At 39.9% G+C, this 15652-nt stretch overlaps 1 protein-coding gene across 1 annotated transcript in view; it reads left to right on the top strand.

The window, feature by feature from the left end:
• Positions 1-15652, top strand: part of b (glutamate decarboxylase-like protein black) — an 85798-nt gene that overhangs the window by 27921 nt on the left and 42225 nt on the right. The window contains exon 3 of the mRNA XM_067135501.2: positions 11863-12082. Within this exon, the coding sequence (XP_066991602.2) occupies positions 11863-12082 (220 nt within the window). The remainder of the gene's footprint in view (positions 1-11862; positions 12083-15652) is intronic.

Genomic DNA, 15652 nt, shown 5'->3' with positions numbered 1-15652 from the left:
CACTACCCATACCCCAGCAACTTCCATATTGTCACAGCCATGGATGTTGACTGGGACTTCGGTGGAAGCTACACTTTACTCTGGCCTGTGCCAAGAGATGGATGCAAAATTACTGTATCCATCAAGAAATGACAGCAGGCAGGACAAAAGAGTAGCGTTACAAATATGTTTCCAAGTTTGGGCTGGGAATACTTGGGAGAAAGGAGACGATCTGCTCGACTAAGTGGTATGTTCCGAGCTGTCGGTGGAGAGACGGCGTGGAATGATATCAGTAGACGAATAAGTTTGAGTGGTGTCTTTAAAAGTAGGAAAGATCACAATATGAAGAAAAAGTTGGAATTCAAGAGGACAAATTGGGGCAAATATTCGTTTATAGGAAGGGGAGTTAGGGATTGGAGATGTTCAATTTATTTCCAATTTCTTTGAAATCATTTAGGAAAAGGCTAGGAAAACAACAGATAGGGAATCTGCCACCTGGGTGACTGCCCTAAATGCAGATCAGTAGCCTATTGATTGATTGATTGATTGATTGATTGATTGATTGAAAGATGGCTCTTAAAAACGAACCCAGAAAAGATTAAAAATGATCGGTTTATGATCGGAATCAAGTACATTATGAACAGTAAAATAAATTGGTCTCGACGCCTTTTTCACCCCACTGCCCTTAAGTTGATTCTCCCCCCCCCCCCAAAAAAAAAAGACTTGTTCCTTTATGTTTAAAGGAGATTTTAAATACCAGTGTTCAAGTCTGTTATCTTCAGTTTTGAGATATAAGTATCCCCATAAAAAGAATTCACTTTTCTCACCTCCTTTCACTTTCCCCCCTCCCCCGTAAGTGAATTTTCCGATAAAATACTCATGTCTTTATTAGTAAAGGATCTTCTAAATACCAAGTATCACGACATAACATCTTCGGTTTTTGAGATGTCTCCTCATAAAAGGAATTCAACTCCTTTTCATCCCCGTCCCCAAGATTATCCCCCCCCCCAATGCGTTTTTCTTTGTTTTTAAAGGAGATCCAAATACCAATATTCACGTCTGCAACATCTTTCTTTTTTTGAGATAATAGTATCTTCATACAAATATTTCAACTAATTTTTCAATTTCCCCTCCCCTCCTTAAGTGGATTTCCGAAAACAAAAAATACGTATTTCTTTATTTTTAAAGGAAATTCCAACTACAAAATTTCATGTCTTTAATATGTTCAGTTTTGAGATCGGTATCCTAATAAAAAGAATTCAACCCCATTTTCAATCATTTTTATCCCCCACCCAAGTGGTTTTCCCGAAAAGAAAAAATACGCGTTTCTTTATTTTTAATCGAGATAAAAATACCATTTTTCACTTCTGTAACATGTTAAGTTTTTGAGATATACTGTAGACATGTTCATTTTAAAAACTCGCCCCCTTTTTAGTTCCCCTTAAGTGGAGTTTCCGAAAACAAATCATTTGTGTTTCTTTATTTTTGAAGGAGATTCTAAACACCAATTTTTACATGTGTAAACTTCTCAAGTTTTGACATTTATATACTAATTTCAAAAAATCACCCCCCTTTTCATCCCCTTATAGATGGAATATCCAAAAATCCTCCCGTAGCAAGCACCTAGATTATAATATAAATGTATTCTCAAAATTTCATTTCTTTATGTCCAGTAGTTTTGGCTCGGCGTTGATGAATGAGTCCGAAAAGAACATGTCCTGACTACCTATGTATATAGGTTATTATTATTGACTTGGTAGCCCAACGCCCTTCACGGGCTGTAGTGCCATGGGGTTTGGTTAATATTATTGAATATCCAGTACGGCATGGAGCCCTGTTTCACAAGAGTGCATTAGGGCTGTAGTTTAATCTTTCGTTTTCAAATATTTTAAGATTATAAAGAGTTCAATTTGTTAAAGATGTGCTGAATTAATGTTAAGAATTGCTTATAACAACAAGGCTTCTTGAAAATATCACGCAATGGTTTAGAAAATACATGATCACGGCTGTTAAGGTGGTACTCTAATATAATTCTTTTCATTCCAAACACTGGGCAGGAGAAAAGTAGATGATCCACCATCTGAGCAGAACCACAAAAGCATAAATATCCATCTATAATTTCGATTTTAAATCGCTCAAGCTAAGATTCAAATCTTCCATATCCCGATAGAAATTGAGTTAGGACAAAGTTAGGCACTAATACTTTACTCTGAAGTCGATCTTTAACTTCGGGGAAGAATAGTTTTCTTGTAACAGATCATTTCAAGCTACAAGTCCAACTATTGTTCCATTGATGTATAACATATTTCTTGATTTGTCGCTTAACATAGCATACCGGAGGTTCATCATATGATGATGATGATGATGATGATGATGATGATGATATTAATAAACCAGGTATTATTTTGTATTGACACGGCGGATCCTTAACCCTGCAGTGGTCGCACAAAATTGTCATAGAAGGTTGCATGGCATCTGAGAGATGCCATTTCGTTTCTGAGGCAATTATGCTATACAATGTTTCGAATAATGATTCAATTAACTTTTGGACATTTTGAAAGGATGAATATAAATTACCGTGTGTTGTGTTTGAGTCATCAGTCCATAGACTGGTTTGGTGCAGCTCTCCATGCCACCCTATCCTATGCTAACCTTTTCATTTCTACGTAACTATAGCATCCTACATCTGCTCTAATCTGCTTGTCATATTCATACCTTGGTCTACCCCTACCGTTCTTACCACCTACACTTCCTTCAAAAACCAACTAAACAAGTCCTGGGTGTCTTGAGATATGTCTTATTATTCTATCTCTCCTTCTCGTCAAATTTAGCCAAATCGATCTCCTCTCGCCAATTCGATTCAGTATCTCTTCATTTGTGATTCGATCTATCCATCTCGCCTTCAGCATTATTCTGTAACACCACATTTCAAAAGCTTCTATTCTCTTTCTTTCTGAGCTAGTTATCGTCCACGTTTCACTTGCATACAATGCCACGCTCCACACAAGTCTTCAAAAACATCTTTCAAATTCCTATATCAATGTTTGAAGTGAGCAAATTTCTTTTCTTAAGAAAGCTCTTCCTTGCTTGTGCTAATCTGTATTTTATGTCCTGTTTACTTCTGCCATCGTTACTTATTTTACTACCCAAGTAATAATATTAATCTACTTCCTTTAAGACTTCATTTCCTGATTTAATATTTCCTACATCACCTGCCTTCGTTCGACTGAACTCCATTACTTTTGTTTTGGACTTATCTATTTTCATCTTGTACTCCTTACCCAAGACTTCGTTCATACCATTCAGCAGCTTCTCGAGATCTTCTGCAGTCTCAGATAAAATAACAATATCATCGGCAAATCTTAAATTTCCTCTCCTTGGATTGTGATTCCCTTTCCAAATTCCTCTTTGATTTCCTTTACTGCCTGTTCTATGTAAACATTGAAAAGGAGGGGGGACAAACTGCAGCCTTGCTTCACTCCTTTCTGGATTGCTGCTTCTTTTTCAAAGCCCTCCATTCATATCACTGCAGACTGATTTTTATACAGATTGTAGATAAATCTTAGTTCTCGGTATCTGATCCCAATCACCTTCAGAATCTTAAATAGCTTGGTCCAATCAACATTATCGAATGCCTTTTCTAGATCTACGAATGCCATGTACGTGGGCTTGTCCTTCTTGATTCGATCCTCTAAGATCAGACGTAAAGTCAGGATTGCTTCACGTGTTCCTACATTTCTTCTGAAGCCAAACTGATCTTCTCCCAACTCGGCTTCAACTTGCTTTTCCATTCTTCTGTAAACAATACCAGTGGCGGTTCGTGACATTTTACTTTGGCAGGGCTGTGCCGTCATCTCCTCCCCCCCCCCCCCCCCCCAACGGCCCAGTTTTCACTGTCCAGCACCACGATAATTGTAGATGAAATATAATAATTAATAATAATAATAATAATAATAATAATAATAATAATAATAATAATAATAATAATAATAATAATAATAATCCGATGACACTGGCTAAACACTGTATGTATCTTCTTCCGATGCAGAACGATCACATAGCGAAAATACGATTTCTGTACATAAAAACCGTACTTACACATCGTGCCTTGAAGTTCCACCTTCTGGTGGCATTTCTTGGGATGCGCCTTTTTACCACTTCGTCCAAAACAGCAGTTCGTTTCGCAGATTTTGAAAAAATTATGAAAACCCTTCTAAATTACTAAAAAAGATCCTGACCTGCTTATTCTGAGTAGCGCATCGCTCAACAATTAAATTTAATTGATGCGCGTAGCAGTGCACAAAATGAGAGTTTTTGTAAACGACCTTGACCCTTGCTTGAACGCCAGTCTGCCTTCCACTCATTACTGAATGGCCGTCGTACGTCTGCGCAATGACTTTGTCCGGAGTTTGGTCCAGCTTAAGTTTTTCCAACTCCTGGAATACTGCAGAATACTTCTGCTGAGTGATTATTAGGCAACACAAAACTTATGAATTTTTCATTTATTTTGCTACCCAGCTCGTACCGTACAACAAAAACGAGTTAAGATAAGGTGGAACAATCGGTGGTTTCTTCAACTTGAATTGCCACAAAATTTGTCTGAGAGATTTCTTCCGAAATCGTTTGATGGCACACGGCATAGATTGAATTCAGAAGCTCGTTCTGTATGGTATTAGATAACCCAACAAATACTCTGTTATTTGCTCTTTCGATATGTTATTTCAGTGTGCTGTCTAGCTCTGACATTAAATTGACTAAACCTCGAAAAATGCCTGGTTTATCAGACAGACGTGGTCCCTGAGCGCTGGTTCAAACTTCCCACAGAACTTAATAGCATCAATTAATTTACTAAGAATGTATCGATTCTTCGAAACCTGTTCATTTGATTGTTTAATTTTAAATCTGTATGCGCTGTCTAATTCGCATCGAATATCTACTCTACCAAGCATAGCAAATTCAATACTAGCGTTTATATGTTTCTCGCTCATTTTATGCTTTTTCACTTTTTCACCTAGGTGTTTTATGTCTGATACCCCGAATGATGTCCATGGAGCGTCAACGACATTCATTGCTAAACAAGAGTAACAGAAGAACGCATTCTTTCTCACATCCGCACAGCCAGTCAGCCTGCTTATAAAGTGACGGACTGAACTTCCTAGTAGGCCTATATGCATTTTTGTTCTTGTGCAATATTTAAATTCGGCCGAGAAGACCCTAATTTCTTCAATTCTATCCTATGTTCAAAACTTTCCCGTCACTACTTAAAATACTATTTTCAGAATTCATCTTCCTTGTCTTCCTAAATTAAGACTGTAACATTTAGTTTTCAAATGGGCAGGTAAGTACTAAACACACGAATGAAGATATTAAAACGACACTTAAAACTGAAGGTAGAATTTACAATGTTATTTAAACTATTATGGTACCGTAGTTTTATCTACTGGACACTTGCACAGCAACACTACACTACAATGGCATTTAAACACACACACATTAGTCGGCTAACAGCTACTGCAATCACGGCTACTCCTGTTTCACTGATCACAAACGACAATGACATTCACGAGAACAAATAAACAATGCACGCCAGAATTCCTTTCGGCTTCCTCAAATCTCAAAGAAATGTGACCAACGTACAAATAGTGCCGTCACCTTATGATTAGATTTTAAATATTTATTTTAGCTTATTTTTAGAACTGAATTGTTTAAATAGTCAGTCTAATGGAATCCATTGTTTTGTAAGCAGTTTTGGAATTAACCTCTAACAACAGTTAACGCAAGACGTGTGGGAAAAGGCCTAGGTACATTGTAAAGTGGTTGGCGACATTGCTACGGGCTCTGCCGGACAGCACATATAACCTTCAAGTATTAAATGCTCTAAGCATACACTCCGCCTGCACTCTTCCTTTCCCTGACAAGCCCAAATCGTCTTCCAAGGCTCCTCCCGCACCCCACACTCTTGTTAAACTCAAGGAGCTTACTGGGGGCTCTCCTGCCAACACCTGCCCGCCTAATGTCTAAAGAGAAAACATTGTGCTGGACCAAAGAGAAAACATCGTGCTTGCTGAACGGATCCCACGGTCAGGCAGCCTTTGCCTTGTCTTTGAAAATAAAAAAAGTGAAACCTTTACAGCCAAAACAATAAAGATAACATTGAATAACTGAATAACACAGTACCATAAGTTAGACTTTGCTACATTGTCCATCTCTTTATATAATCAGCTACGGAGTGAAATTATGTTACGTGTTTTAGTAAAGATGGCGGGGCGGCGCCCGAAAGCCCTTCATGCACGAACCGCCACTGAACAATACGTGTTAAAATTTTGCAGGCATGAGATACTAAACTAATGGTGCGATAGGTTTCACACCTGTCAGCACCGGCTTTCTTGGAAATAGGTATAACAACATTCTTCCGAAAATCGGATGGGACTTCTCCTGTCTCATACATCTTACACACTAAATGGAATAACCTTGCCATGCTGGTTTCTCCTAAGGCAGTCAGTAATTCAGAGGGAATGTCATCAATTCCAGGTGCCATGTTCCTATTTAGGTCGCTCACAGCTCTGTCAAACTCGGACCTCAAAATTGGGTCTCCCATTTCCTCAGCATCAACGGCCTCTTTTTCCAGAACGAAATTATCTACATCTTCACCTTGATACAACTGTTGGATATGTTCCTGCCATCTTTCTGCTTTGTCTTCTTTCCCTAGAAGTGGCTTTCCATCTGTGCTCTTAATACTCATACACCTAGATTTTCTTTCTCCAAATGTTTCCTTGATTTTCCTGTATGCAGCATCTACCTTTCCTAAGACCAGACAACCTTCGACATCCTTGCACTTCTTCTTCAGCCAGTCTTCCTTAGCTACCTTGCACTTTCTATCCACTTCATTCTTTAATCGCCTGTATTCTTTTCTGCCCTATTCATTTCTAGTATTCTTGTATTTTCGTATTTCATCAATCAGGTCTAATATCTCCTGAGTTATCCACTGATTCTTAGTTGATCTTTTCTTCCTTCCTAACATTTCTTCAGCAGCCCTGATGACTTCATTTTTCATGACTATCCACTCTTCCTCTATTGTTTCCTTCAGCCTTTTTAGTCCTTTTACAACATGTTCCTTGAAACAATCCCTCACCCTCTTTTCTTTCAACTTGTCTAGATCCCATCTTTTTGCATTCTTTCCTTTCTTCAATTTCTTCAGCTTCAGATGGCATTTCATGACCAACAAATTGTGGTCAGAGTCCACGTCTGCTCCTGGAAAAGTTTTGCAATCCAACACCGGGTTTCTGAATCTCTGCCTAATCATAATGAAGTCTATTTGATACCTTCCAGTGTCTCCAGGTCTCGTCCACGTATACAGCCGTCGTTTGTGCTGTTTGAACCAAGTATTGGCAAGGACTAAATTATGATCAGTGCAGAATTCAACCAGCCGACTTCCTCTTTCGTTCCTTTGTCCCAATCCGAATTCTCGTACTGTATTACCTTCTCTTCCTCGGCCTACCACTGCATTCCAGTCTCCAACACAATTAGATTCTCGTCATCTTTTACATACTGTATTAAATCTTTTATCTTTTCATATGTTCTTTCGATTTCCTCATCATCCGCTGAGCTAGTAGGCATATAGACCTGCACTATTGTGGTGGGTATTGGTTTGGTGTCTACCTTGACCACAATAATTCTTTCACTATGCTGGTCGTAGCAGCTTACCCGCTGCCCTATTTTCTTACATTATTAAACCAACTCCTGCATTTCCTCTGTTTGATTTTGTGTTGATAATTCGGTAGTCGCCTGACCAAAAATCCTGTTCTTCCTGCCAACGTACTTCACTTATACCAACTACATCTAACTTTAGTCTATCCATCTCCATTTTCAGATTCTCTAATCTACCACAACGATTCAAACTTCTAACATTTCACGCTCCGACTCGCAGAATGTCAGTATCCATCTTCCTGATGATCGCCCCCTCTCGTGTAGTCCCCACCCGGAGATCCGCATGGGGGACTAGTTTACCTCCGGAATATTTTACGCGGGAGGATATTGAATCTAATTCGATATAAAATAAACCTAAAACGTATGACATAACCAAGAGGCTAATCGCTGGGCCAAATCTCCTTGGTATTTGTGTGGTTATATTTTTCCTTGCAACACGTAAATACAGGATGCTTATTAGGGCCTTTATTTGACATACGTCTGTAGATTGAACATCCCTCTCCTGCAGTAGATCCTTTGAACATGTTCAATTTTCCCGTTTGTGTACTCGACTATAGTAGATAGCATTGTGTCGTCAAAGAATAGTTTCCAACATTCTTCAGGTGTTTTAGCAAGCTTAGCAAAATCTTTCACACAGGTAAATGCATGACGATACTTTGTCACCGGGTTTGAACACTTCTGGGAGGATTAGCTTTACGCTATCTAGAAACTCAATTTCGCCCTAGGAAATAAATACTGTCAATTTCTCGTCCTTCATCTCATCTGTCTTCGTCTTGTTCAGTGTATATTCTTTCTCTTTCTGATTTTTAGAACATCGTCCTCCTCATCACTATAAAATTCACCATCATTTTCAAGCAAACTCTGCACAATCCTTTTGTCTTCAAGGCGATCAAGATTATATCTCTTCTTTCCACCCATTTCATGCACTAAAAATATGAAACATTTATGTTTTAGCAAGAAATCATGCAATCTGAGACATTCTGAAGAATAATTGCTGCATTAATATTGAAGGTAATACATCAGAACGGGAACTTAACTTGTAGCAGTGAAGTTCGCGTGGTGTCTACCAGACGCCGTTGACACTTAAGTAACAATACACCACCACACGAGTTAGACTAACACTGGCGCACTGGTGCTTTATTATGTTGGTTGTGAATAATTACTTGAAAGGTAGACGGCATTTCCAGTCAGTGGTCTTGTAGTTTCTTGCTATGACAGAAATAATCTAGTGTGGTGTCTCTCAGACGCCGCGCGACCACTCCAGGGTTAATACGTAACATTGAAGTCAATAAGGCCAACTGTCGCCATTATGGTCAAAATTATAGATCCATTCAGTACTAATTCAACACTAAATAATTCAACCATTAGAGATAAACGCTTCAACTTTTAATGTTACAAGCCCTGCATCACCCGACGACTCTATGAAAAAATCTTGTCACCTGAAAAGAAATCCGCGCCAAAATAAATAAAAGGTAATATCTCCATCCCATTAAACATCGGATCGGCATTTTCAGATTAAGTTCAAGCGAATCTCTCTTTAAGAATGGCAATAGCGTAAACATAAATCAAAAGATAACCGGCATGTCAAACACAAGACATCTTAAACACGATAAATCTCAACGAGAGCATTCGAAAGAAAACTAGTGTGGAATTTGTTATCTGGATTATAACTGAGAATAACGTGATGAAAGTACCATGGTTTCAGTGCCAGGACTGCAAAGTGCGGTATCTTGAAATATGGGTTGCGAGTAAAGCAAAGAGATTACTTTGTATATGGAAAATGTGTGTTATCCAAATTGTGCATTGTGTGATCAAAATTGTACCATCAACAGTACAATTACGATCAAAGACAGGCTCCTCTGTTTCGTACATTGATGTTAAAATGAGGATATGTTTAAATACGATTATTAATATGTCATTGTTTAAGGTGGCTACTTCATTGTCAATGTAAAATGATGTTCATAGTACTGCAAATGAAGTGTGAGTGCACGATTCATTAAATTTTGATCGAAAATGTACCACCTTACCCTATTCTCAACTTTAATATCTGACAATCCAATGACACATTCTAAACACGCGATGACTAATCATCGTTTTCACTCATGGGTTTATAATGGGTGGACGTTCTTGAAGTCTAAGGGGCTCCGAACAGATTTCTAAATCGTCTGCTGTTTTTGTTAATTCGCAATAAGTGTTTGTGTAACGGGAAAACTAGAATCGTTGCGCTGACCAAAAATATACCGTCGCCGTAATTGTCTTCTGCCAAGAATAAGAATACATGGGCCGGTCTTGTGGAAAATGTTATCCTAACATTTGTCTGAAGAAGAAGGAAAGACGGGAGTTGAAGAGAAAACGGCATTCCAGATAGCCTCAAAATTGGGTCGAGATCAAATAACTCTCGCAGGCTTCCAAGTGGACTGTCTCTTGGTGTATTCAATTAGGAAAAAGGGCTCATCAAAACGTAGGTATATTCTATCACCATGCTCTCTTCTCGTAATAAATACTGTGTGATACATTGTTTCATTCTGTGCTAAGAATGTGTGTGTGTGTGTGTGTGTGTGTGTGTGTGTGTGTGTGTGTGTGTGTAGGGGTGGGGGGAGAAGGAGGATATTGCAAGAAATACTGCTAACCGGGCGAGTTGGCCGTGCGCGTAGAGGCGCGCGGCTGTGAGCTTGCATCCGGGAGATAGTAGGTTCGAATCCCACTATCGGCAGCCCTGAAGATGGTTTTCCGTGGTTTCCCATTTTCACACCAGGCAAATGCTGCGGTTGTACCTTAATTAAGGCCACGGCCGCTTCCTTCCAACTCCCAGGCCTTTCCTATCCCATCGTCGCCATAAGACCTATCTGTGTCGGTGCGACGTAAAGCCCCTAGCAAGAAAAGAAATACTGCTAGTTTGACATTCTAAAGTCCGCCTCTGTGGTGTAGTCGTTAGCGTGATTAGCTTCCACCCCCCGCCCCTCCGAGGCCCGGGTTCGATTCCCGGCTCTGCCACGATATTTGTAAAGTGGTACGAGGGCTGGAACGGGGTTCACTCAGCCTGGGGAGGTCAGCTGAGTAGAGGAGGGTCCGATTCCCACCTCAGCTATCCTCGAAGTGGTTTTCCGTGGTTTCCCACTTCTCTTCCAGGCAAATGCCGGGATGGTACCCAACTTAAGGCCATGGCCGCTTCCTTCCCTCTTCCTTGTCTATCCCTTCCAATCCCCTCCCCATCCCACAAGACCCCTGCTCAGCATAGCCTGTGTGAGGCACTGTCCTCCTCCCCAGTTGTATCCCCCGACCCAAAGTCTCACGCTCCAGGACACTGCCCTTGAGACGTTAGAGGTAGGATCCCTCGCTGAGTCAAAGGGAGAAACTGACCCTGGAGGGTCAACAAATTAAGAAAGAAAGAAAGAAAGAAAGAAAGAAAGAAAGAAAGAAAGAAAGAAAGAAAGAAAGAAAGAACATCAACCCAGCATGTACAAATTCACACACACAACTTATGTATTTGGTCGTAATGGCAACTCAATACATTGGGAAGTAGCTTCCTTCTTCTGTGGATCAGTGGCAAGTGTCTGCCTCTGAATCCCAAGATCGTGGGTTCAGACCCGGCATGGGTGATAGGACTTTTGAAGGGCGATCCTCCATGTCGGCAATCTAGTTTACTCTGACATTTCGTAGAGTAAAACGGATCGTCAAAATTAACTCGCAGGCAGCATAAATGGCGTCAGAGTATAATGCTTTCACAAGTAGTTAAGGCATTAGGTACCGTAGTAGTTTATTTAATTACTTCCTAATTAGTAAATAATAAGTGGAATGATTTTGATGTAGCGGCACCCAAAGTTGGAATTTTTGTTTCCAAACGTACCTACGTTTTCCAGCATTTTTCGAGACAAATATGTGGTAGACTCGAGAGGGGAAAATACACCTGAAATAGCTGCAGTCCAACTCGATGATTCAACCGTTACATCTCCGAACAGTGCCGCTTTCCGTATCGCACCTCAATCCTCAATGCTATCCGAGCTACGTCGATGTGTGCTAGCAGAGGCAAACCTGCATCTCCTAAATACATTTATATTGTATCCGTACCACTTTGTATCCTTAAGAATGAATGATTTGGTGTAATTTGATTTTGGAATACCGGTAGTGTCTATAGGTACCTATTTACTCTACATATCTCATTGTTTGTTGTTGCAGAGAAAAGGCCTTCACCAGCTTCCGCGCCTGGTAATGTTCACATCAGAAGGAGCCCATTATTCAATCAAGAAAATGGCGTCCTTCATGGGTATCGGCTCGGATAACGTGTACCTGGTACGAACAGACTCGCGGGGCAAGATGGAGGTCGCCCATCTGGAGCAATTGGTGGAGCAGGCGTTGGAAGAAGGCGCCTTACCGTTTATGGTGTCTGCCACTGCAGGTAGGCACGCTCCGTTCAGTCAACACAATATCACAGTCACATCCTGCATTTTCGTATCACTGCTCTGAATGGTACGGTACTGAAGGATTACTTGCGGGATTGGGAATGTATGCGTATACGTAAGTTACTTCTTGTATACGGTACCATACTTACCTGTCGGGCTGTGTCTCAGACGCTTGAGGCGCTGGCATGCTGACCCCGATCCAGGCTCAGTCCTGTGGTATTTGAAGGTGCTCAAATACGTCAGCCTCGTGTCGGTAGATTCACTGGCACGTTAAAGCAACTCCTGCGGGACTAAATTCCGGCACTTCGGCGTATCAGAAAACAGTTATAGTGGGACGTAAAGTCAATTATTATTATTATTATTATTATTATTATTATTATTATTATTATTAATATGGGGATAGGCCTACCGTGCTTTAGAGGTGAAAGAAGGTGTGGGCATGAATGGGTTGATATTGAAAGATTGATTTAAAACTTTAACTGTCAGCTTTATTTCTTTCCCCCTTTTTTCTTTTCAGCTGTTAACTTCTAACAAAAACAATTAGCTAAGCGAATAACATCTCAGGCACAACAATAATCTCGAGACGTAATATTATGAATTCATAGAACAATTGAACAACATTAACAATACGAGCTTGAAGCTCCAACCTTACCACTGTGACAAGAGCGACCACCGCTCCATTCAATAACATTTCTTACAAGAGCACCTTTGCTCCACAAAATGATCTAGGAGACTACTCTCCGAACATTATAACATTCCAGCCTTCCAAACGCACCACTCAATCTTTACATTAATAAGAAGAGCATCTTCGCTCTAAACTTTGTCTACACTTAGGAATCTTTTTCCGAAAAATCGTACTTTTCAGGCCTACCAAAGGCACAACCTACATTTAACAAAATTTCACTGTCATAATTGCTCAACAGTCCGGCTCCATGGCTAAATGATTAGCGTACTGGCCTTTGGTCACAGGTCGATTCCCGGCAAGGTCGGGAATTTTAACCATCATTGGTTAATTTCTCTGGCACGGGGGCTGGATGTATGTGTTGTCTTCATCATAATTTCATCCTCGTCACGACGCGCAGGTCGCCAACGGGAGTCAAATCAAAAGACCTGCACCTGGCGAGCCGAACATGTCCTCGAACACTCCCGACACTAAGAGCCATACGCCATTTCATTTCAACAGTCTGATATCTTTAACTTGAAAAGGAATGACATTGATTGTAACAGGGGTAGCATGTAGGGTAAAGTCAAGGTACTCCGTGATATCAAGTAACTCCGTGATAAATCGTATTTCCTGTATCACTACGTTGCTTCAGTTTGAAAGGTTACAAAATTTTGGTAGTAGATGGCAGAAGAATCCAGGAGTCTAGCAAACCCTCGCGCTCCATCTTTGAGCAGTTCAAAGAGATTTTAAGAATGTATTCCTATTATGTTGTTATGTGAGCAGGTCGTGCACAGGCAGTGAAATCAGTAGTGAACAGTTTCTTACAAACAGTTATTCTAATGTATAAGTTTCATTTTAACACCAGTCACAGGTAAGATACAGATCATTCACATACAAAATTTGCTTGCACATAGTATCACGCGTTGAAGGTTCGTTTTTCTTAGGTTAGACGCTGAGATGGCGCCAAGGCGGGATAAAGTGGCGCGCTCTTACACATCTGAAACACTTAAAGAAGCGTTGCGATTGGTGAAAGAAGAAGGATGAACAGTATACAAGGCCAGTAAACGATTTGGTATCCCGTGGAGTACACGTAAGGAATTAAAAAAAAAAAAAAAAAAAAAAAAAAAAAAAAAAAAAAAAACATTAGACGATCCAGGAAGCGCAACTCTTTCAAAATTGGAAAGCCATTTGTTATGCCACCTGAACTTGAAGTGAAGATAGTGAACTACATAACACCGATGCAGTCTTTGGCAGCTGAGAATGATGTCCACATTGTGACATTCCCGGCCTACACAACTTACCTTCTCCAGCCTCTGGACGTCGGGGTTTGTAAACCTCTTAACGAATCATGGAGGAAAGAGTTGGCTAGATTTTTGGTTGATTATCCTGGAGAGAAACCAGTTCTCTATGATTTCAACAGACTTCTGGCTACAGCTTACCAAGACTCCTTTCAGGCCACCACTATCTGCAACAGCTTCGCAAGGACTGGGCTTTTCCCCTACAACAAAGATGCTGTTTCCGATGATGCTCTTGCTCCTTACTTTGTTACACAGGGTCGGAGGCAGGAATCATGTGAAAAGTTAATGGCTACTCTAGAAGACATTTTGAAACACTCTGCATGCCAAACAGAGTGTAAAGGAAGGAAGGAAGGAAGGAAGAAGTGACCCTTCTACGAAGGTAATTTCGCCAAACCACAACAAGCCAACGACGTCAGGAGTGGGCAAATCCATGAAAACGATAAATCAGTCTAGGCCAGTTCTGTAATGTTTGATCCCATGTGAAGTGCCAGAAAGTGTTAGATAATGTCTATTTTATGTGTGATGGCTGTCAGGAATCAGATAGTGATTACGAACAGTCAAGCAGACTGAAAACAAGAGCAGAATTTTGTTTGTGAATATTTTTTGTTGAATATATTTGGCTCTTTTTTTTCTTTATTACTATTTTTGTATGATACAAAGTTTCAATATGGCCAATAAAAGATAACTGAAACTATTCATATTAATTGAACACTTCCATTACATGAAAAACTAGTTTCCATGATTAAAAAGTATTCTTAATGGTAAGCAGCATACTATCACAGAGTAACTTGAACACTATCACTGAGTAACTTGAATATCACGGAGTTACCTACTTCTACTACCAATATTTGTAAGTTAATTCCTAGAAATAACATGTAGATATTTGTAATATATATGTAAGAAATTCTTCGTAGGACATCCCTCTTTCGCATGAAACAAATGAAAACAACCGTAGTCTAAAGTTTCCGAATCCCTAGCAGAGAAAGCTTAGTATCACGGAGTTACTTAACTGTACCCTACACATTCTACAAGGCCTTTGGTAAAAACAAAAGGTTAATAACTGGCCCAAAAACCAAAATGGTAAGCAGGCAATCTCTTGCACTCCTAGAAGTTTACAATTGAATGCATACAACCCTATTTGGGCTTATGGCCCAACGTCGCAGAGGCTAAGCCTATACTACTGAGGTGACTAGATGGAGAAACATATTTAGGTTGCAGAATTTACAAGATAGAAAAGTTACAAAGTCAGTCACCTCAAAATCAAGTTGAGAAGGAATAAGAGAGGGTACCTCACTCTCTATTCCCTGATTTCGGATAAGTTCTTTTGACTAGTTTGAAAGTTACATTTTCAGAAAATTAATTTAAATTACTAAAGATGTGAAACCTTCCTCTCGAGCTAGTTTTCAAAGACTATCACATGGTTATACTGAATCTGCCATTACCTTGAGCTGGTAGACCTTCTGAAGATGGAAGAGGCGCCCCCACCTCCTTTACTATCACACATTCTGTAGACTGGAGCGATCACAAAGAAAACTTGGTCCCAAAAGTGCCAGCTTTTATTATAGAGGACAAAGTTCCAATCTGATTGGATAATTAAATAAATA

The sequence above is a fragment of the Anabrus simplex genome, chromosome 1 (assembly GCF_040414725.1).
Source record: "Anabrus simplex isolate iqAnaSimp1 chromosome 1, ASM4041472v1, whole genome shotgun sequence".
In the NCBI taxonomy this organism is placed as follows: Eukaryota; Metazoa; Arthropoda; class Insecta; order Orthoptera; family Tettigoniidae; genus Anabrus; species Anabrus simplex.
The sequence above is the reverse complement of the archived record's forward strand: the minus strand, read 5'-3'. Positions and strand labels throughout refer to the sequence as shown.